Here is a 23929-nt window from a genome sequence, read left to right as displayed (position 1 = left end):
ATCTTTTTGGAGACTTTTATCTGAAAGTTCTGAAATTAACTATAAAGGGTGATTTGGTTATATAAATTAATCATTGCGGGAAGTTTTTTTAAAAGAATAAAACAAGCTTGTTTAAGAATGAAATTCAAAATATTCAGTGAATTCATTCCTTAAATAATTTTACTTAAAACATTTTGAATATTTTCATTTGTGTATTTGTAAAAACAGGTCTACAGATTTTATCAGATTCTTGTACAAGTCTATAAGTTTCCAAAGGTTATCAATTACAAATATAAACACATTTTAATTTTAGTCTTTAAATAATATGTACAATAATATCTTTAAAGAATCGTCTTTTATAAAATTTAATTAGCAAGAAGGCTGTAAATGCAGATTTTCTATTATCAATAAGAAGACAAAAAAAGTGGGGGGTGGAGGGAAAGAACTAAACACTAGGTCTAATGTAGTAGGGCCAACCTGAGATTTCATCCCGTCCTCCTTAAAGTGTCTGGCATTCTGAGTTACAGCCCTCTGTTCCCTTCAAGTGACTCACCGTCTGATTCCTACAGGTTCAGGAAATGCTCTTCCCTAGTCTACAAATCTCACCTACTCTTAGATGTGAGTCATTTACATTAGCAAGAGAGCAAGTTGCTCCAGTTGTTCCTGAGCAGGAGACTTTGAAAGGGTGCCCCAAAGGACAGCCTCGAGCCGGGTAGAGAAGCACCTACCTTCTCTCGCAGAGAAGAAAAATGCTTATTTTTCATGGTTTGCCAGAAAATCCACATCCCTGCCAACCTTAGTTTCTCAAGGCTTATTCTTAAGTAGAATTGAGAAGGCTGTTTCAACTTGAAGACACCCGTATCAGGTGAATGGCCAGCCAGCTACCGCAATGAAAGGTAAATAAAGTTTTATTTTTAATTGTCTTAAAAGCCGTGGTTGATAGGACACAGCGCTGATTAAGATTCATTACACTGCTGCTGAAATCTGAGATCTGAAGAAAAGGTAGGAATTAGAATGCTAACTGAATAAGATATGTAAGTCCTCTCTGGGAGGCACAATTTCTCAAAATAGTGGCCACATGTCCTTCATGAAGCTTCACCATTCCCTGTTCCCAAGTCAGGGAGCGAGAAAATGTAAACTGTATTGTGTCTTCGAACGTGAAAATGATGTTTTGGAAATCACTTACATTAAGTAAATTTTTTTTTTTATCACATTTACTTTCTTAGATGAGTCAAATCCAAAGTTTCTTATAATTATTTCCCAAGACCCGAAATTTAAACTTGTTTCATAATCTTTTATTCACATCCTATTTTTAAAAAGAGACCGAAAGGAAAATGGTGATTTTCTGTCCTTATTGCCTCGTTTTAATAAAAGAATCTCAATCTTTTCACTGTACCACAAAGAACAGGCCAATCCTCATTCTGATTCCTTAAGCAATCATGTTTAAACATGTCAGAAAAGGCAAAAAGACTGCCCAGCCACTGACAAGCAGCTTAGTAACAGCTTAGTTCTGTTCCACATTCAAAACGTTAAGGAGCTTTTGCTTCACTGAGGAAAACAAGAAGCAAGCATGGAGATCTAAACTCTTCTAAGTTATAATCAAGACTTTAAAAGATAGGTGAGCCTAAGGTAGAATGACTTTTTAATTTATTAGGTTAAACTTATTTACTATAGAATTTTATATCATATTCTCAAGTTAAATCTACTTTCAGGTTAGGAATATTAACATTTTTAACAACTCTGTTTCATAATTCTAACTAAAGATTCCACTTACTAGCAAAATGAACAGTTTGGTTCTATATGATCATACCAACAGCAGGAGCGGAAGAATGGGCCAGACACTGTTATTTTATTTCACTATTATTTCTGCCAGTTTGAGGTTAACAGACTTTCTTCCTTGATCAAGGAAGGAGATATGTTCTTAGTCCTTCAGCAAAACTCCATCATACGACTATTGTTTCCAACACCTTGAAAAGCAATTCAGGTATGTATGGGTTAAGGAGAAGGGGCTGGAGGAGCAGTTAGATTGCTGAAGACCATATTTAAGACTGTAGCCTAGAGAAAAAAAAATTAGTCATAAAATCATAACTTTTTTAGGAAGAGACTCAGGAGAATTTTTCCTAGCCAGAGAAAATATGCTGAGGGGGCTTATTATGTTTCAGGGATCTGGGTGGGAGAAGGAAAGCTAAATCAGAGTGGATGTTTTTATTTAGGTGAGTGGTGTTCGTGCTCTTCAGAGTCTGCTTGCTTTTCTTCCTTCTGTGATATCTAAGGGTTTCACTTCCTTTAAGAACAAAAAATATTTCATGCTTAGCCCTATACTATGAAAAAATGCCACAGAAATTTAAGAGAAGGGAGACAAGAACAGGCATTTGTTCTTTGTATATCCCTAAACAAAGAGAAACTAAAAAAGCCACAAAATTCTCTCCAAGCCCAATAAAGGGAGTGGTGGTGAAAGCAAAAGTGAGATACCCTACAGAGAACAATCCACAGTCTCCAGGGCAGAAAGCTCTGTGCATAAGCATGGAATAGTGGTTTGGTTTAGGGCAAAAGCCCAGGACTCACAGCAAAATAACCAGGGTTCGGTGCTGACTGTGCCAAAAGTTATCAGTGTGACTTGGGCGAGCCTCTCACTTCCCCTGGAGCTCACTGCCCACATTCACAGTAAAACAAGAGACTTAGATTACAGGGTCATTAGTGGCCCTAAGGGGATGTCCTGAGGTGTTAGGGTTGGTTATCAAGAACCCAAGGCTTGAACTAAACACAGGAATGCTGGAGAGGACATGAGATAGAGCCAAAAATGAGGAGAATTGGTCTTCCCCATCTATCACCAGCCAGCTACCTGACATTAATCCCCTTAGGTGGCAGAGTCTTCCTCTGCAAGATGGAGATGAATAGGGTTTGCTCCTACTTCCTCAGGTAGAAAGTTTTACATTAATATCAAAACAAGAGCCAATTGTAGTTCTTATAGTTGTGAACATATGAAGCAGAAAAGGGAGAGCAGAGGCAACTATGACCATGTGGTTAAAAATTAGGCGAGATGGATCACATTGAAGACATCAAAGTGAACAAGAAACAACTCAAACCTTCTGCTTCAGGCCAATGGTTCAAGCCAGGCTCCTAGTTGACCAGGCAAGGATTTCCAAACTATCTACCAACTTAAATTACAAATATGGGCAGAACGGAAAGTTTGTTCTTATCTTGTACCTGATTCGCATATTTTATCTTTCATTAACTTTCTTATTAACCAAACATAAGTAATTTACACTACAATTCATTTGAAGAGCATAGATTAAATTTCACTTGGTATAAGCAATCTCATTAAGTCATTCATACCAGTGATTCCATAATATGTAAGGTAGTTTCTAATACTAATTTCTGCCGTTTTCAAAGGAAAACGTAATTAGTTAAATGACCTTTTCTAATGTATTAGATAAAACTACTATGGCTCATACTGTCCTTCTAACCTTAATACTAAAGCAACAATCATTAACATACATAGGTAGTTTAATATATGCCCAAGACTACTGCATATTTTAACATATATTATTTTTATAAACCTCACTGCTGTTACACCATTTTAGAGCTGAGCAAACCAAGGCTTAAGTGGTGCATGAGAATGAAGCAGAGCTCTGGCCTTGAACCATGTCTGCTTGCAGTCAACCATGCTCTCAGTCCTTAATCACTACTTTTTAAAGCTCTGAGTAAACTCACTATTTGCTAGTACTGACCCCTTTTGTGTAGGTAGTTTAATAGGTAAAATTATATAGATTTGTGATTTGTTTACTGTACTACTTGGCTGCAAGTAGAAAAATGGCTGTCTTGGGTGTATCATGTCCTGTAATGAAGCTGGAGCTACTTTACTTCCTAGTTTTCTCAAAAGAGACATCAGATAGTAATCAGCACATGAACACTCGGTTTGTGCAGAAGCGGAAGAGGTCAGCACTCAGATTGGCCTGTGTTCCAGTCCAGGCTCTGCCCCTTACTAGGTGCATTAATCTGGGTGGGCTCTAGCAACACACAGCACATGTCTGTTGAAGGAATCTCTCTAAGCCTCAGTTTTTGCCATTGGAAAAATGGGGGGAGGGGGTACTAATTCTTACTACCACTTAAGTAGCAACTAAATATTGAGTTCTTATTACAGGCCAAGCTCCAATAAGAGATCTATAAAGATTGAGTGAGGTAATACCGTAGTAATACTTCATTCAGTACTCAAGTAGATCTTATGATGAATGTTTTAGAGAAGATCTGAGGCACTGATAGATCTGCAATTTGAATCTCACGTCCTTTGAATAAATTAAAACACATTTAAATAATTTAGAATAATCCTAGGCACACAATAATCTTAGCCGGCATTTGCTGAACACTTAGGCTTATTAATATTATTGTTGTTGCTGCTGTCGTTATGCCCAAAGAGATAGAAACACAGACTTTTCAGCTGCCAAAGGAAGTACCCCCTCCCCCCATTTTTCCAATGGCAAATTGCCTGTCCTCTGAACATGCTCTCAGCTTGGAGATATTACTGGCTTTTAGCCACCAGAGCAGCTCTCCAGAGAACATAGAGTAGAGAGAAACTCTTCAAGTCGATGAGTCCAGAGGTTACCCTTTGCTAAATATATCAAGATCGTGGCTGCCCTCAAAGCAGAAGCCAGTATAACAAAGGGCAGCAAGAACAAAATAATTTTAAGGTCGCTGTACTATAAAGGAGTTACGATCTAGTTAAAGAATGAAAAATTGTAACAGAAGGCTACTTGGGCTGTTGGCATACATTAGAGCACTCAGCTGTGTGACTCTCAGGCTGAAAATTAACAGAAGAAACCTAAGAAAATAATGCATGACATGAGTTGCCTCTTGATTGCAGGCATTTTAAGATCGGCCACACTCCTTTTGGGGTGGATGATCTACCTGTCCAAACTTGTTCCTCCGTGTACCGGCCAGACTCAAATGAAACTGAAAATAAATCAATGGGCTTCTCAAAACAATTTAGGTAAACTAGCTAAAAGACAAATTGGAAAAACTACAAAATTAGTTGTTTCCTGGATTTATGTATAGAAAGGACAGTCCTTCATTTCGTGGCTGGGTACAATGTTTTACCCAGGACTCACAGTAACATACAATCCTTAAATAATCACAGCTACAAGTATTACTATTATTATTATTAGTAGTAGTAGTAGTAGTAGTAGTAGTTGTTGTTTCAACCAAGCATTTTATAGACCTGAACGTGAAAACTTTAAACAAGATGAAAGTTTGCACTGTTTCAAAACTGTCTATGCACTACCCATATATAACAGGCAGCAAAATGAACAAAAAAAATAGTGGGTGCCATCAAAGAGGTTAACTACTATTATATCAATGCATTAGCATGTTATACTCACTATTGAATAAATAAAACTGTAATATACGTTAAATAACAACATTTCTCTTTCCCTAAAACATTCATTCAAATTTCATGTTGCAAACAACAAAATATACTGTGCATATAAAATGAAAAATCATCCACTCAGTGCCTATACAGATACCAGTATGATACCTTAAGTAGTACCTCTAGTTTTCATCCTAACCCAGAAATAATATCAGATATATAACTAGTCCTTTAAAAGGCATGCTGGGACTCAGCATGCACTCTGTTGATAATCAGTTTATAGTCTATATGAAACTACAAGTCAGAAAGACACTCTACAACTGGCCAATGCAGAAATCAGTTTGAGTGCTCAAAGTTGAAGGCACCTGATTTGTAAGTGCTAGGTACACTAACACCTTCTCTGATGGCCTCCTCATTCCTCTGCGATCCTGGAAGATGCTCCCAGTAACGTAGCTGTCTTGCAACCAGAGCGGCAGTCGAACACCCCTATCCTTAACTTTCTATCCCACCTCAGCCTCCATCAGGAGATGATGCATTTCCCGTGCTGCCCCTCCCTTTCTTCTTCCCTGAATAACAACCCAATTTATTTCATAACGGACAAGCACTCTCTCTATTATACTCAACGAGGCTATTTATTAAGACTCTGCCAAGTCCCACTCCCAAAAAGATGTAAGGTAGTTTACAGAGATGCTTAATATGAAGTTAAGTTCAAATGAATTTTAAAACAATAGTGAGAAATTAAAGGTTATGTCAGAAGTTAGTTCAATAAATGCATTAATTCCTATCTATTTGATGCAAACCAAATGCATCAATCCCTATCTATTTGATCTACCTTGTGTAAATATTCCAAGAGGAAAACAAGCAGGTGTAATGATTCAGTGTTGATAAGTTACAAGTGGGCCTAAAGGGACATTATCCTCAAAATGCAGACTACAAAGAACTTTCTCTCATGAGTTCTCACACAGAAAACTAAAGTTGTATTGAATGACTAAAGAGCTGGTACACTGAAAAGGACTGAATTCCTGGAGGTATCAACTCAACTCAACCCAAGCAAAGCAATTTACGGGGCAGATGGGACAACATAATGGGTCCATGTATGTGGCACAATGTAAATATTTTCATTTTACTGCTGTTTCATTATAATTACTCTAGGAAAACCTCTCTAGCCCCTTTCTTCGAGTAGACCCAATTCTAATTATCAAAATTTCTCAAGTGCTAGACATATGAGGTTGAAAATGCCATTTTGACCTATAAAAACATTTCCATATGGTTCAACCTAATACATGAGCAACAAGGAAAAATAAACTTGAGAGCTTCTGAAGGAGTATTCATCCCAAATTAAATACGATGTCATTAAGTTCTAAAATCCTATAAATTATTTCAAAGCTTGTAGTACAAGCTTGTCAATTTCAGGAAGAAAGAAAAATATCAAGTTAAGGGAAATTAGTTAAAATGAGGGAAAGGTTTGGAGCAGGCACCAAGTAACAAGGCTCTAAGTCGCACACGTATTGGCCAAAAACCAAAGGAAAGACCTGGGATAGCTCCACCATGAAATCAGGTGTCACAGATTGTAATCCCTAGAAAAGCTTTATTTGATCTGCCCAGTGTTTTAACAATGCCAGAATTTAAAATTAATGTAATTTTATATAAAAGTCCATTTCTCTTGTAAATCAGATGGTCTGGTGACAGCGCGCATGCACACGCACTCACACACTCACACACCCTGCATGGCAAAAACCCAGAGGCTAGGAGTGAGCAACACTGCCCAGTCCACTGCAGCCCTCTCGATGATTTCCTCCAACACTAGCTGGCAGCTGTATTTTATTAGAGTGCTGGTACTATTGATTATTTCCTCTTACACCTGGCTCACTTCCCTCACTGACATTACCTATGGGGCCACATCTGTATTTACAACTCCCAACTTTAGTCCTCTCACTTCACAGCAAGCTGTTCAGAAACATCAGAGGACCAGTGTTTGGTCTTTGGCCATGCCCACACAAGATCGACTGCCCAGTCCTCTCCTCTCAGCCCTTCCGGGGTTGTACTCTTTCACTTCCAAAGGCGAAAGCAGGTATTTGTGGCGGTGCAGGGGTCGGGGTACCTAGCAGATGCCCTCCTAAGATAAGCTATGTTCCATGAAAGCCTAACATTAAATCAGATGTTATCTTAGCTCTGATTTTGTGCCTACAGATACTCTGCTGGACTCTGGAGCTAGAAGTATGCAAGGACTCTCGGGCAGTCAGGCAAAAAAGGAGGTATGGACAACTAGGCAGTCAAGAGAGACTGAGGAGCACTGACTGACATGGTACATGGGGAAGACATGGAAGGCTCTGAGTATGGGAGATGGACCAGTTAGACTTGAAAGATGTGTAAGCAGCTTGCCTAATTAAGTAGGGAGAGATGGGATTTCCAGGACAAAAGTGAGATACAGAAAAGGTCTGGTGCGGGAGTCGGGAGCTGCAAAGCAGGCAAGTAGACTAAAGCTCAGGTTGTGAGGGTACCTATGGAGGAGCTTGAGTTGTGTCCTCTACAAAAACAGGAAGCCAGTGAGGAAATGGGACAGGTAAGGGAAAGACACCCAGGAAATGTAAGAATTCAAACATACTGGTTACTATTTCTCCTTGTTGAACAAATTACCATCTTCAAACATCGACCTAGAATTATTTTGATTCAAATATTCCCATTAGTTTGAGAAGCACTGTTTTAATAAAAAAAAGATGACAGTGAAGTTGGTAATAAGAATAACTTGAAAGAAAATGTCACTGATGTGTGTATAAACATACATATATAATATGAAATGAATTATAAGTTATGCCAGATCCTTTTACTATATATGTATGGGGTGGGATATTTATTTCTTGTTTTTATGAAAGGAGAAAATGAGAAACAGTAAGGGACTAATGATGATAAAAATTGTAAAATATTCACTAGTATTTAAGACCTCACCAGAGAATGTTTAAATCATCAATGAAGGTGAGAGATGAAACTGAAGGAAGATTTGTCTCTTAAGTACCAGTTTTATTCCATTAATTTAAATAGTGTTACAGTTTGGTTAAACTGTGATGTTAAGAATTAGGGGAACTAACCTGACATCAGTTTTATTGGAAGAGGCCTCGAAAATACCTACACCCTCATCCACAGCCCAGACAACCCTCATTCAACCTTATTCAAATGGGAAAGGTGACCTCCACCATCACCATGAAGAATAATTACAACTCCCAAGTATAATGCTTAAGCCACGGGGTGACCCTTCCAAAACATGCAAGAACATCTCTGTTAACTTGTGAAAAGCATTCTTCCTTTCTTAATAAGCTGATAAATAATAATCAACTACCAAAACTTTACCTGGAGTCTTGAATTCTGAAAAGTCTGTTTAAGGAACCAGTAGTCACTTGAAATATATTTGGTTTAGAACATATTCATCTGAAACCACTATTCTGGCTTATCAGGACTGCAGCCCCTAACATTTCTGACCCGCCTACTCTATATCAATAATCCAGAACTTAGCTACATATAAATTAGACTTTGCCTAAAGAGAACATTAAAATATACATTTCAACTCAACAAACTGTAAAATTTGACTATATGAGTAATAAGACTTTTACTATTAAGCAGAAAAAAGATATTTGCCATAATCACACCTTCATATTATTATAGTACTGATAATATAAAATTGACTTTGTATATAATTATCTCACAAGATTCTCATAGCACTTTTGGGAGCTAGGCTAGGTCTTTATTATTTTCCTCATTTCATAGACAAGCAAGCTCAAACACTAAGAAGTAAAATGTTTTGCCCAGGGTCACAGACTCAAAGACTGAGTCAAAAACTTAACACTTGTCTACTGAACTGAGGTCTGGGACACTGGCCAGGATGCTTGTGAGGTTCCCCTGATCAAGCCAAGCCAAGCCAAGAGGCAGAGTGGAAAGGCAGACTGCTCTGGGGTCGCCAGCACTGACATTCATTTCTTGGCTTTGCCACTCACTGTCTGTGTGATGCTGGGCAAGTTGTCGAACCTCGCTGAGGTTCCTCACTTAAACAAAGGGAATAAGCAGGTTTGCAGTTAAGGTTACAAAAAAGCATTAGATATAACCTTGCCTTCAGGGAGATTACAATCCAGCTTACATCATCGCCTTAACACCCCCCCTCCCAAATACATATATATATGTACTCATATACATATGTACACACACACACACAAGTGATCAGGTCAAGTGAAAAAAATGTTAAATCTAAAGGTGAGCCAAAACGTGTCTAATTGTAGGCCACAGATATCAAGCATGACTTGGAAAAGAGAACTTTATGTTAGTACCTGAAAAACCTGAATGAAGGGCTGTGTGCTTTGTGTTCCAACACCTCTGGGATACTGACTCCAAGCATGCGTTAATGAAGTGCCCTATGAATACAGTGACCTAATTCTACTAAAAAAAAAAAAAAAAAAAAAAGGAAATTGTACCCAGTGAGGTAACTTGTTTCTTTCCCAAGGCCTTCTTCAGTAGAGTGTATCTTAGCAGTGTTGGAACACATACACATTCATTTTCTCTCACTCTTTCACCCCACTCTCTCACATTGAAACTAAGAAAGATTCTCAGGTTACAGGTGATTCTAAAATACAGGAGAGGCTGTACCTTTCACCAAAAACTGCATTCGATGGCTTTTGTGAATGTTACACCTTTATCAGTAAAATTTAAGGACTATAGTAGTATAATTTATCACCACCAATATGATCTATCAGTTTAGTATAGCTTTTCTATAAGAGACAACAACAACAAAAACCTCAGATCTGAAATACTTAAAATTTCAGATGTGAGCTTCTAAAGAACAAATTGGAAAGTGGAGGACAAATAGAGAGGCAATTACACTACAACTCTGTCATTTGAGAACTACCACCACCAAATAATCAGTTTAAAAAATCGTAAACAGCTGCATGTAGAGAGCAAGCATTTTACTAGCACTTATCTCTGGATAATGGATCTTTTGGATTTCGAAGGGCAGTGAGAACCTGTGAAACCAGGGAGAATGAAGGCACTGCCATGGCCTGGCGGGCAATACCTGCCGCCTGTTCCTGCTGAGGAGGGAGTTCCCCCAACTTGGCACAAGTGGCTCCCCATCCATGCTAAGATCTGACTCAGTGGATAAGAGCAAGGCTGTGTGCCCGAGGTAGCAGTCCGGGAGCCCTGGATGCTGATGCTTCCCCCTGGTTTTCCCATTGCCTCCCAGGGAAACAAGAGCTCTGGGCATCCAGCACACTGGGTTGAAGCCCCTATTCCACACGCTGATAAACCTTTCCTTCCCTGAGACCCAGAATCTCAGTTTTCACAGCCACAACAGCAGTGCAGCAATACAATCGGTAGGGTTTGCACTTAAAGGCCCCAGCAGAGGGCTGGCCACAAAGAATAAGCTCAACTGTGACAATTAATTAATTTTCACAACGAGGTGGCCGAGTGGTTAAGGCGATGGACTGCTAATTAATTCTCAGGTGTGAACTAAATATGATCTCCCGCCACTATGTGGGCTGGGGGTTGCTAAGAGGTATCAGAAAAATCATTTCTAAAGGATGCTAAGTGATGGTCATTAAAGCAAGGAGTTGGTGGGGAAGGGACAGAGAAAGAGGAAGAAAGATATATTTATAAATCAGGAGAATATTTAATGATCCATATAGGTCAGATGTAGTCACATAAGACAAAATGATAAATGGAGCAAGGTTTGCAAAATCCATTGTCTGTAGGATCAGGCAGGTAATGCTCAGGAGCGATGAGGCCTGGGGACGTCAACGGAGAACACTGTGAGCTGGTAACCTGGACAGCAAGCACGCTGCTCATCGGGAAGGGGCAGCTAACACTGCTGGACTGTTTATGCTCAGTGTCGGCACATCTCATATTTCAAGATAGGAACTAAATCTGGATTCTCATGTAAAGTTCCTGATGTTTTCAACACTTTTCAGGCCAAACAAAACTAGATTTCCAGTTTAGAAGATGAGCAGTTCCTTCATGAGCTTAACAGGAAAAATAAACCCCGCCTCTGCCTTATATTTTCCCTCCTACTTCTTGCCTTTCAAAATTAACCCCTAGAATCATTATTTTTACTCCAGGGCAGTATAACAGAAAGAAATGCAGATTTAGTTTCGATCAGATCTGTTATGAATCCTGAATCTACCCATTATTCATTCTGTGATTCAGGGCAAGTTAATTAAAGTGTCTGAACCTCAGATCTTCCCTCTTGCGGGTGGCGGGGGCAACAGAACACCTAGGTCATAGTGCTGCTCTGAGAATTGCATGAGACATCAAGTATCAAGTTCAAGGTCTAAGATAAAGAGAACATGCTAATGCTTTTCCGCCATCCTTATTCATAAAAAGAGCTTACAAACAACAACATAGCAACGCAGTTAATAAAACAGTCAAAAGATGATATCAACGAGTGACCGGAAAACAAAAAAGAACCCAGAAGGTCTCTAAGCATCAATACCATCTAACCTCAAGAATGACTGTGAAACCAGGGCCTACCACAGACATTGCATTCTTGAGCAGTTTCATCAGCTTTCAGCTGGGGGAGCCGTAGGTGGCAGGACAGGATTCACACCCATGAATGAGGTCCTGGAACCAAGCCCATTACTACTGCTGAAGCAATCCTCATTGCAACACCCTGCAGGCGCTGGGACATGCAGAGGACGCACATCTGCTCTGTGGTAAACCGCACAGGGAGCCTGAAGCTTAGGTACAGATGGTGGAGAAAGACAGCAGGCAGATGAGGCTCATAGACAATTTAAAAGAAGGACAGGCTCTTTGAGAGAAAAAAAAAAAAAAAATTAGTCAAATGGCTCCTCACAGGGTGGCTAAGGTCACAAACCACAAAACAGTCTCAGCATAAAAAAAGTGGCAAGAACTTGTTGCACTGTGTCCAAATTATCAATCACCAAATAAAATTCTATTGTGTGCCTAGGACATGCAACAGGAACTTGTAAGACTCGGCCCTGACCCTGTGCAACTGTGCCAGTTGCTTTGTAAATGTTCTCATTTTAACTTTGATGCATCATAACTGATGCATCATCATGTTCATTTTATATATGAGCAAGTTGAAGGACAGAAAACTGGGAAGGTAAGACAGATGGGATAGGAACCCGGTGCTCCACCACACTGGCAGCCATACTTGGCTAGATGTAAGGGCAAGGGTTTTTTAAAGCCAAGCTAGTAAAATATCATTTTAAAAGCAAGGCATTCAATGAGAAGAAGCTTAACAAAATCTTCCAACAGTCTTATATGTCCTTCTACCTCTCACCCTCTCTACCACCTTCCCATCATGGGGATTTCTTTTTTTTTTTTTAGTGTCTGAAATCGCACCCTTACTTCCTCACCTCACCAGCATTACTCTACCTCTGTCATCAGCCCTCTGCTTCTGCCCCTACCTCTCTCCTGGCCACCACCACACACACAAACAGTATAACACATACAGCCCTGGCAAAGAGCAACAATGATCTCTTTGTCACTGAATCCCAGCCATTGGCACTTTGCTACCCTATATCACTTGATTTCACTGCTGAATAAAGCTAATCGCAACGTCATATTTCTTAAACTTTGTTCTTGATTCATGTGACATCGTTCTTTTCTGATAATCCTCCCAACTCTGATCACTCCTTCGGGCACATCCTTTTCCTTAGTATTGCTCCTTAAAAACATCTAAGTCAGCTCTCTCCTATTCTCACTCTACTGGGCAGGTTCATTCGGGCAACGCCATCCATTACTATAGTTTTTTTCTATCACTGATCTCCTGTTGACTTTAAATTTACATCGCCAACCAGAAGCAATTCCCCAGGCTCCAGACCTGTATCTTCAATTACCCAGCAGACATCTCCCCATGGATACTACACAGGCACCCTGAAATAAACAATCCTTTTTATGTGCTCCTCCTCTCATGGGACCTGGCAGTAGGGAAAGAAACCAACACCTGAGAGGCCACCAACACTACTCCCTTTTCACCAACATCAGTCAACCACTAATTCCTCAATAGCCTCAAATTTGTCACATCTCTCCAACATGCAGACCATACCTCCCCAGCAGATTACTGAACCTTGCCTTTGGCCACACTCAGCATTTCCACACGGTCCTTTTCCATCGGACCTTTAGCGAACTTGATGCAACCCAGGTATCGCAGCTGCCATAGAATCTCCATGACCCCTACTTCCTCTCAGTATACCTTTGTGTTTCCACAGCTTATCTAACCTCTCTCTCTGTACTTAATTGTCTGTTTACTTCTGGATCTTCAACTTGACTCTAACTTCCTTGAGGACAGAACCATTTCCTCCTTATCTTTATAATCCCAAAGCCTGGAACAGGAGTAGACTTTCATTAAATGACCCTGTGGAAGAGAACGGATTATGGTTGGTTGGCACAGAAAGACAATTAGATATTTCTAAGGTAGAGAAAGAAGAGGAGAAAGGAGGTCACTGAAAAGCAGGAATGGATATAAAGAAAACCAGGGGGCTAAATGCAAGGCATGCAACTCAGGAGCAATATTTCGGTTAATGTAGAGAATTCCCAATCAGTAAAAGTGATCTTGAATTTCATTTAGGTAAGGATTCATAAAAATAATGAAAACGTGGGGTGAAGAGTTAAAGAAGTACAAATTAGCAGTTGATAGCTGGTCGCGGGGATGGGGATCACAGAAGAGGGAATGCAGTTAGAATTAATATGATGGCTAGGTGGAGGGCCAGGGAAGGGAGGGAGCAATTGGGGGGATCGCTTTATGAACTATATAGTTGTCTAACCAATGTACTATATACTTGAAACTAATTTAAATAAATAATTTAAAAAAATAATAAAAGCAAAAACTAACATTTACAAAGCACTTAATTTATAAATGTATATTCTAACTTAACCTCATAATGATGCTACAAAATAGGTGTCCCCATGATTCAAAAGATTAATTATGGGGCAATCAGATTTCTCCATAGTTTACTGTCAACTTTTAATCATCAGAACCCAGCATCGTTTGACTTCTACACTCCATGATCTTCAACACTACAAAATAACTCTGAATACTTGCTTAGTAATTGAAACTCAAGAATTTTCCTGCCACTTAATAACTCAGGGAAACAAAAGGCAGGACTACATGGGTTATTTAGAAAGAAGAATCTAGCAAGAAGAAGGAGAGATTTGAAAGAAATGAAGCAAGAAGCAGAAAGATCAGAGAGAAGGTCAGTACAGTGGTCCACACATGAGATTAGGAGGGCCTCCATCTAAAAGGTGACTATGAGAGTTGCAAGGTGAGGGCAGCAAAGGAAAGGTATTGTAACAGAAGAAATAGAAAGACTCGATACGTGACTAACTAGTTGAGGGGCAAGGAATAAGAGAACAATCGAACAGAGTACATATTGAGGTTTTAAACTCTTTCAACCAAGAGACGAAGAAAAGACTCGTAAACAGGGAGAAAAGAAAAAGTGGTTTCTGTTGAAGAAAGGGAAAACAGTTGAAGTTATGAGATGCTGAATTTGAGCAACACAGACATCTAGCACATGCCAATGTACACAATGGACTGAAATCTGGGGGAAAAAGAGAAGGTTTATGGAAAAGAGGTGATGGCTGAGCAACCACACAGATATGAGAACACTTGGGAAAAAAAGGAAACAAAAGAATAAGGAACTTGGACTAAATTTCGGGAAGTACTTCACTTAACAAAGGTGGTAAAGGAGATGGAGAAGGCAAGAGGAAATTCTCAGAAGCCAGCAGAGAAGAATAAAACATCTTTTACCAAATCTTGCTAGCAAATTTGATTCCAGAAAAATCCAAGTATCATGTCTGAACTGACTAAAACCCAAGTCTACCACATAATTTCAACTGGAATTAAGAGCATGGGAACATGGATTCCCTTAAAAGTACAAATCGACACCCATGGCCAGGGTCTCTGGAATTTGGACCCAGTTCTAAAAGAAGAGACTTATGAGTCATACAGGTCGCTGCTATACAGTACCCCTCTCCTACTTCAAGAGGTGGAACTCTTGCCAAAAGTTCTGTGCATTTCACTTCATTTCTCCAACAGAGGATAGGGAATGTGCTTATGATGGGCTTTTTGCTTGGTCTTGAAAACTCATCCATTACTGCATGGTAAATTACTAGCTTGTTTCTGTTCCTTTCCTTTTCTGCATACTTTTCTTTTTAACTTTATTGAGATGTAATTTACATACCATAATTTCCATCTATTTTAAGTGTACAATTCAATGAGTTTTAGTAAATTTAGAGCTGCAAAACCATCATCATAATCCAGTTTTTATCATCTCAGTGAGATTCCTCATACAACTGACAGTGACTACCACTCCCACCTCCAGCCCAAGCAAACACGAATCTACTTTCTACCTCTACAGAGTGGTCTTTTCTGGGCATTTCACCTAAATGTTATGTGATCTTTTGAATCAGCTACTTTCCCTTTCAAAATGTTTTTGAGGCTCATGTATGTTACAGCTGTATTTCATTCCTTTTAATTGCTGAGTAGCATTCTATTGTTACGAGTACATTTTGTTTATCCATTCATCAATTGACATTTGAGTGAATTCCACTTTTAGCTATTACAAATAACACTACTATAAACATTCGCCTATGAGTCTTTACAAAGGTATATGTTTTCATTTCTCTTGGGTAGATATCTATGAGTGGAAATGCTGAGTCATATGACAAATTTAGATTTAACTTTTCAAGAAACTATCAAACTGTTTTCAAAGTGGCTATATCATTTTCAATTCCCACCAGCAATGTATGAGGGTTCCTATTTCTGCACATCCTTGGCAACTTGTTATTGTCTCATTTACGGCCATTCTGGTAGGTGTAAAATAGTACCTCATTGTGGTTTTTATTTGATTTTCCCTAATGACTAATCATGTTGAACATCTTTTCAAATGTTTTTAACGAAACGTCTATTAAATCTTTAGACCATTTTTTAAATTGGGTTGTTTTCATCTTATTAGGAAGTTGTGAAAGTTCTTTGTACATATATTCTGAATATAAATTCTTTTTTTTTTTAAATGCCTACAGCACCAGGTCTTCCTAGGTGGTCTCCTATCCAAGTACTAACCAGGCCCGACCCTGCTTAGCTTCTGAGATCGGACAAGATCGGGCGTATTCAGGGTGGTATGGCCGTAGACTGAATATAAATGCTTTATCAGAAATGTGACTTGCAAATATTTACTCCCAGTCTCTTTCCTGTGTCCCCTTTAATGGTCAACAGTCTGCTATCTCTCTTACTGCTGTCTGTGGATCACCCACTTCTGGACACCACTTCTCCTCCAGTAGGCAAAAGCCATATTGGAATCCTTGTTATCGAATAAAGTATAAATAACTAAGGCCAAGAGGAGGAAAACTACATAACTTGAGAACAGAGAAACATAAAATTAAAGATGTGTTTGTCAGTAAACACCTCGAAATCTTTCCACAAGAAGTTGGATTCAAGGGGGGAAAGAAGTTTACTGAAATCAAAGGATCATTATGATAAAGTTCAGAAAATTAATTGCCTCAATCATTCTCCCAGTAAGCTTTAATAAATAAAAAGAAAGTAGGGTTTTACTTCCTTGCCTTATTTTAAAAATACTGCAACACTGGCACTTAAAATGGCCCTAATCATTACCTATGGTCCATTAACCAAAAGGTACCTTCTGAGAACCTGCTAGGTGAGGCACAGATCAGATGTCTAAAGATATGAATTGGGGTGGGAGGACGGGATGGAAGAAGCACCGAAAATTCAGAAAGTTTTTTCCATCTACTACCAAATCCCAAACCAGCACTTAAATTTCATGTGATACTAGGGAACAGAAGAAAGACAAAGTAAGAGAAAAAGCAGTAAGTGCCTCTCCACTTAATGCCCAATTCTTAAATACGCTTTTGCCTCCAAGATGCTCTTTCTCTGTTGACTCAGCAAATCTGCTTACATCAGCCAGAAGACTGTTCTAAACTTGGAGGGGGATGAGGCTGCTTGGGGTCTCTTTGTAGCTACGTGGTATATGAGCAACATCAGTGAGGGGACCTGAAATTCTCATACAGTTTCATTTCATGAGAAACAGCATGACTTCCCCTATGGTAAACTGTTCAATAAGCATGTTTGCCTTTAGCAGCACGCTTTCTGTAACAGTTCCCAGGATTTCTTTTTTCTTTGATCAGTACCTGAGGGAAGTCAGAAAACAAACAGACATGGCTGCTGAAGGAGAAGTGGGAGAAATAATGTTTTATAGTCATCAACAGCACATGCACACATGATCTCAGTTAATCTTTGCAAAAATGTTGTGAGGAATCTGAAGCTCAGAAAAGTTACGGCATTTAGCCAAAATTGCACATCAGTCACTCAAATGCTATTTGCCCAAATTCAAACTTTGAGTTGGATGGAATATAGTTAAGTCTCTGTATTTAAATTCTTAACAGAATCTATGTTTGAGGAAAATATAGAAGCTCACATAAATTTGAGTCCTGACAGGGATTTTTTAAAGCCTTGCAGATTCCAGAAAGTCAAATTCCAGAAAATCCACGTGACTTGATGGAGGTCACAGAGCAGGTTAATGTAAAGCCAGAACTAGAACTCCAAAGATTATAAGAATAGGATGCTGAATGCATCTGAGCTTATAAAACACTCCTACGTAATTGTTAGATTTTAAAATTTTTAACAATCTCCAATTCTGTAAGTTCCATCATATATGCATTTAATTATACGTGTTCATGTCAGGGCAGGGCAGTAGGGGAAGCACGAGGTAGAAGCAAGAATGGGAAGACAAAAGCTAACACGTCCTGAGTGCATTTTTGGGCCCAGATTCTGATAAGAGCCTTACGGATTATCTCACATAGCCCTTATTACAACCCTACAGTATAATTATCATCACTGTCATTTCAGAGATGAGGACACTGAGTCACAGAGATGTTAAGTAACTTTCCCACAGCCACACAGTGGCATTCAGATGGAAAGCACAGACAGGCTGAAGGAGGACACAAAAAGAGACAACTCTTACGCGGCAAAGTTGTTTATGGACAAAGAGTATACATTTTCTGAACTGTGGCCACATACGTTATGTATATGTGTTTGTGTTCAAATTGCTTCCCAACTGTTTTTCTTTTTTTCCCCAGAAATTAAACCAGGAATAACCTATGCTGAACCCTTGCCTCAACCGTCTCCAAGTGTTTCCTGACACGTATTTTTGCTTATAGTCCATCACAACTAAAGAATGGGGCTCAACTTGACACTTGCAAAATTACCAGGTAAGCCATAGGGAAAAATGCAAAGAAAATCTTACTTGATCAATAATTGCTATTTGTACTATGTGGCAGTTTGGTGGTTTTATCAGCCACCAAACCAACTAACAAAATAAACCAGCATTTAAGCCTTGCTTTTCAATAAGTAAAACAGCAAACAGGCAGACTAACATCACTGAGGGAAATTTAACTTGCTATCACTTCATTTTAAGCTCTGCTTCACCTAGGGATCATCAACAAAAGGGCAAGAAAGATTAAATTAATAATAACTGAGGAAGATTTTTATACCTAAACTACATATTACTTTGCACATACAGTATGTCTCAACCAAGGTTCACTGAGGTTCCCTAGGAGGCCAAAGACAATACCTACCTACTCTACTGGGTAACTATTTAGAAAATGATCATGCAAGGGCAACTGTGCCATGGTAGTGACACCCTATTATTTGCATGACATTAGTATTTCATTCCCACCTGGCAAGTAGAGCAGTGACATATTGTTGATACTTTTACACTGTGTGCCAAGAGCGACACGCCCCAATGAGCAATAATACAGCTTCACCAAAAGCAAAAAGATGAAGGTTCTTCACCACTCTTTCTATCATTCATAATGTGACTGCTATTGATGAGACAAACTGGAATTAATGCCTTAAGGTAGAGAGTGAACACCTAAGTACTACAAACTGCACGAAATAATGTTTGTGAAGCACTTTAATCTCAAAAGGTCCACTAAAATGACTACTGTTTGTTTCATTTTACAAAGGCACAAAGTGTCTAAACCAGCCTTGTCAAGTAGGATTTTCTGCAATGACGAAAATACCTTTCATCTGCACTTTCTGATACAGTAGCAACATGCAGCTACTACTCTGTCTGGCTACAAATCCCATGTATTTCTCCAGCACACACAGGCACACACACAGTCCCCCTTACACACAGTCCACCATCCCCAAGCACACATACTACAACAGTACTCTCTCTCACACGCTGGCGCAAAATGATAATTTACTATGGAATTAGAGTATTTATGCCATTGCCTTTGTTTATTTAATTTAAAATCAGTTGGGGGATGGAAGACAGGGGAGAGAATAATAAAAGAATTTTTACCTTCATCATCACTCTGTATCAAACTCTGCACTAAACAGTACAGGAGTAACATCCTAGTAAACGAAGAGTATGTGAGAAAATAGCCTTTACACTGTAAAAACAGCTTCTAGTTTTTCTTAATTGAATCACCAAGCTACCTGTCATTAAAAATGTTCCTTAACCTGGCCACATTCTTTATTGACAGCGAAGAACAACATGATAAAACTGTCTGGGTGAAGAAAGCCACTCACTTTTAATGGTCATTGTTCTTTGGGAGGAACCCTGCAGAGGGACTGCTTCTGAGCACACCCACAAGCTTTAGAAAAACTGGGGGCAATGAAACAGAAGAGAAGAAATGATGGTGGCAGCTGGCAGAAAATAATTATGATGTAGGCTTAACTATAAGATAATAATAATAATCAATTGGACAAAACTCTTTATTGTTTTGAGCCTTCCAGAGCAACCCACCGATGGCTCTTCCTGCTTTTCAGGAACATTTTTTTTCTCTCTATAACCATTATTTCATAAAATAACCCATAACAGACTTTAACTAATAATTTAAGCTGCGGTGTAAATGTGGAATTTGTGAATGAAGTAATAACCAAGTCCAGACCCATCCCATTGAACTTCAAATTCCTATATTCTAAAATGTTAATCCCATACATAAACTAAAGAAGCAAATACTCTGAGGTGACACAATTACCAAGCTGAACACCAGATTGTCTCAAGGCCACAAGAATTCAATACCCACTGATGAATGAGGCCACTCGTGCTTGATATTCGTAGTTTATGAGACAGTATGTACAAGGGTTATTTTTGACATTCTGATTTGACTAATTTAATAATAATCATAAATGACCAATAAATTATCATTTAATAAGAGTGCTTGTTTATACAATTTAAACTTTAAATACTATAATAATATAATGAACAGGCACACAATCTTTAACCAAGGCAAGTACGGGTCCTTCCATTTCACAATGATATGCAGAGTGGTTCCAGTGAGCAAATACTGAGAGCTGAAACAGTCCATGCCTCGGATACTATAGTTAGTGCACCATCCTATTTGTATTTACAAGAGCTTTGAAAAGCATCTGTAAATAATTGCTTCAAAGGATAGCCATTGTTTCAGGACATGATATAGCTGGCCCTTTTCAGGCTGTTTCCCTCAGCTGGACCACTTATCCTGGTTAAAACTTACTTTTCCTCTCTCCACTTCCCTTAAGGATTTATTCTGGGTTAGATGAAAGTGACTGCTAATAGTTGAATTGGGGAAATTAATTCAAGCAGGTATCTCATCCCGGGTAAAACTGCGCGTCTTAAGGAGCTCCTAATGGCACGGATACTGATATGGATCTTGTGGTGCAGTAGCAGTCAAGACTGCAACACATCGTTCATCAAAATAAGTTTAAATACTGTTCCAGACAATATCTGAACCTGGCAACAGTAATACAGATGGCGGCTGAATCAGGCATTTTAAACTTGTAAAGCTTAACGACATTGTGGGTCTCATCATAACAGGCTAGTCCAGGTACAAATTATGAGCCTGTCTGTATAAGGATATTTCAGCCAGGAAAACCAGTTTCTAAAAACACTTGTAGCAGGGGATAAAAGAGAATGAGTTAGAGAGAGGACGAGGTTACCCGGGAAGAGCCTGCACTTATGTTCTAGGCAGCGACTTAAGAACCGGTTTTTGGATTATAATCACCAGAACTGTCTTCCCTGTTTCACTTCAAAACGACAGCCAATATATAAACTACAGTGCCTGTCATGTAGGAAATGAGGAGTAAATTCATGCTGTCATCTCTAAAACAAAATCATTCCAAATCACAACTGTAATTATGGAAAACATTGTTCATTAGAGACAAGTAAAAATTCAGAAATGACCTTCCTTGTAACCTTACATCTAAAGGTACATTTTAAAATTACGTTAGTTCAGGTTTTCAAAAAGAGCAAATGACACAATATGACTGATTGAATGGCCAAGAGACTTTCTGGGTGGAAATGCAGGCAGGGGTCTCAGGCTGCAGTGCAGGTCTGCCTTGTGATCAGACAGGGGAGAAAGGAGGTGGAGTAGGAAGATTCAGACTGCAGTGTAGTTGGAAGAAGGTTTTGACCAGACTGATGAGCTCTCCAGCCCAAGCCTCTCATCAGAGGAACACCTCCTGTCCCAGAAACGGGCTTGTCTTAGCATCCTTACTGTGCTCAGCTACTGGCTGGCAGCAGTCCAGGGGAAGCGTGGCATTAGCAAGAAAATGGTGATGGATTCAGAACACTGAGCTGGAGCTGCCCATCAAGTAAACTCTGCAGTGAGAGATCCCAAAGGCCCCTTTTCATGGCTGCCATGTAAATCCAACTCTCATAAACCATTTCAGTGATTATATGACAGAGCAGTGTGGTACAGTTTAACAACGTGAACTAAAAATTCCAAAAAAGCAAAAGATTTTTAAAGATTTTATATTCTAAGTGCAATAGGTAAAATCTAGTAAAATCTTGTAAAGAAAAATAGGTACCAATCTACAATTACTTTTAACAGGTTGTCCTTGATAATAAAGTAAAATATTAAAAACAATTGTTTCTTTTGTTTCTTTTCCTAACAACCATCCCTGTTGAAGCTTCTTAGGCAGTTTAATAAAGTCATGGGCTAAAAATTCAGAATGACCCACTAGTTTCACTCTTTCCTGATCTTGTGGATTAAACAGCTTAAAACTGAGACAGAGGGGGAAAAAAGATTATTTCAGTGAGTATGCCAAAGACCACACAAAGAGAATAACCATGTGCTCGCCATGTTATTTTCTTGTTTCAATTTTCTCCCCCAGATTTTGTTAATTCTATTTGTAATGATATTAAACAATGAATTAAAATTTGGGATAATTTTCATGGATATAATTTTTTTTTCATTTTCAAATGGTTAACACAGAGGACCGGAAATATCTCATTTTATTCAAGGGACTTCAAAGTGGGGGAACGAATTCAGGGATGAGGCCACCAATTCTTCAGCCACTCAAAATGTTGACAACGCAGTAAACTGACTCTTTAAATCACTAAAGACATTTTAAAACTCACCCAAAATAGCAATGGTTCAACCTGCAAGGGAGCCTACGACTCAGTCTGTGGGACATGAATGTGAAGCACTTGAAGTAACGTCTCCCACTTCTCCTACAGATAATGAGCTGCACGGCCAAGGGAGTCACCCTCCAAGTAACACGAGTGATGGACCCGGAAAGAATATCACCATTCACAACGAATTCGACACTATTGTCTTGCCTGTGCTTTACCTCATCATATTTGTGGCAAGCATCTTGCTGAATGGCCTAGCAGTGTGGATCTTCTTCCACATTAGGAATAAAACCAGCTTCATATTTTATCTCAAAAACATAGTGGTTGCTGACCTCATAATGACACTGACATTTCCATTTCGAATAGTCCACGATGCAGGATTTGGACCTTGGTACTTCAAATTTATCCTCTGCAGATATACTTCAGTTTTATTCTACGCAAACATGTATACTTCCATCGTGTTTCTTGGGCTGATAAGCATTGATCGATATTTGAAAGTGGTAAAGCCATTTGGGGACTCTCGCATGTACAGCATAACTTTTACAAAGGTTTTATCTATTTGTGTTTGGGTGATCATGGCTGTATTGTCCTTGCCAAACATCATCCTAACAAATGGTCAACTAACTAAAGAAAATGTTCATGACTGCATGAAACTTAAAAGTCCCTTGGGAGTCAAATGGCATAATGCAGTCATTTATGTCAACAGCTGCTTGTTTGTGGCTGTACTGGTGATCCTAATAGGATGTTACATAGCCATTTCCCGGTACATCCATAAATCCAGCAGGCAATTCATCAGCCAATCAAGTCGAAAGCGAAAACACAACCAGAGCATTAGAGTAGTCGTGGCTGTGTTTTTTACCTGCTTTCTACCATATCATTTGTGCCGAATTCCTTTTACTTTTAGTCATTTAGACAGACATTTAGATGAATCTGCACACAAAATCTTGTATTACTGCAAAGAAATGACACTTTTCTTGTCTGCATGCAATGTATGCCTGGATCCAATAATTTACTTTTTCATGTGTAGGTCATTTTCAAGAAGGCTATTCAAAAAATCAAATATCAGAACCAGGAGCGAAAGCATCAGATCTCTGCAAAGTGTCAGAAGATCGGAAGTCCGCATATATTATGATTATACTGATGTGTAGGAGTTAAAGGCCACTAGGCCTTCTCTTGCTTGTTGAAGTCAGTATGTACAAAATGTAAATAAATGTTCCTTTTGATTATCCTT

General features: G+C 39.0%; 2 protein-coding genes and 1 non-coding gene across 25 annotated transcripts in view; 1 reads left to right on the top strand and 2 right to left on the bottom strand.

The window, feature by feature from the left end:
• MED12L (mediator complex subunit 12 like) overlaps positions 1 to 23929 on the bottom strand; it is a 317720-nt gene that overhangs the window by 108033 nt on the left and 185758 nt on the right. The window lies entirely within an intron of this gene.
• Positions 494 to 23929, top strand: GPR87 (G protein-coupled receptor 87). The gene is made up of 3 exons (XM_011374243.2): positions 494 to 875; positions 18431 to 18562; positions 22804 to 23929. Exons 2-3 carry the CDS (start codon positions 18529 to 18531, stop codon positions 23844 to 23846), a joined length of 1077 nt encoding a protein of 358 aa, XP_011372545.1. The 5' UTR covers positions 494 to 875; positions 18431 to 18528; the 3' UTR covers positions 23847 to 23929.
• LOC111728999 lies at positions 16352 to 16470 on the bottom strand. Its single transcript, XR_002776047.1, has one exon. It is a non-coding gene; the product is annotated as a 5S ribosomal RNA (ribosomal RNA).

Source organism: Pteropus vampyrus, unplaced genomic scaffold (assembly GCF_000151845.1).
Source record: "Pteropus vampyrus isolate Shadow unplaced genomic scaffold, Pvam_2.0 Scaffold242, whole genome shotgun sequence".
Lineage (NCBI taxonomy): Eukaryota > Metazoa > Chordata > Mammalia > Chiroptera > Pteropodidae > Pteropus > Pteropus vampyrus.
This window is presented reverse-complemented; position numbering and strand designations above follow the sequence as displayed.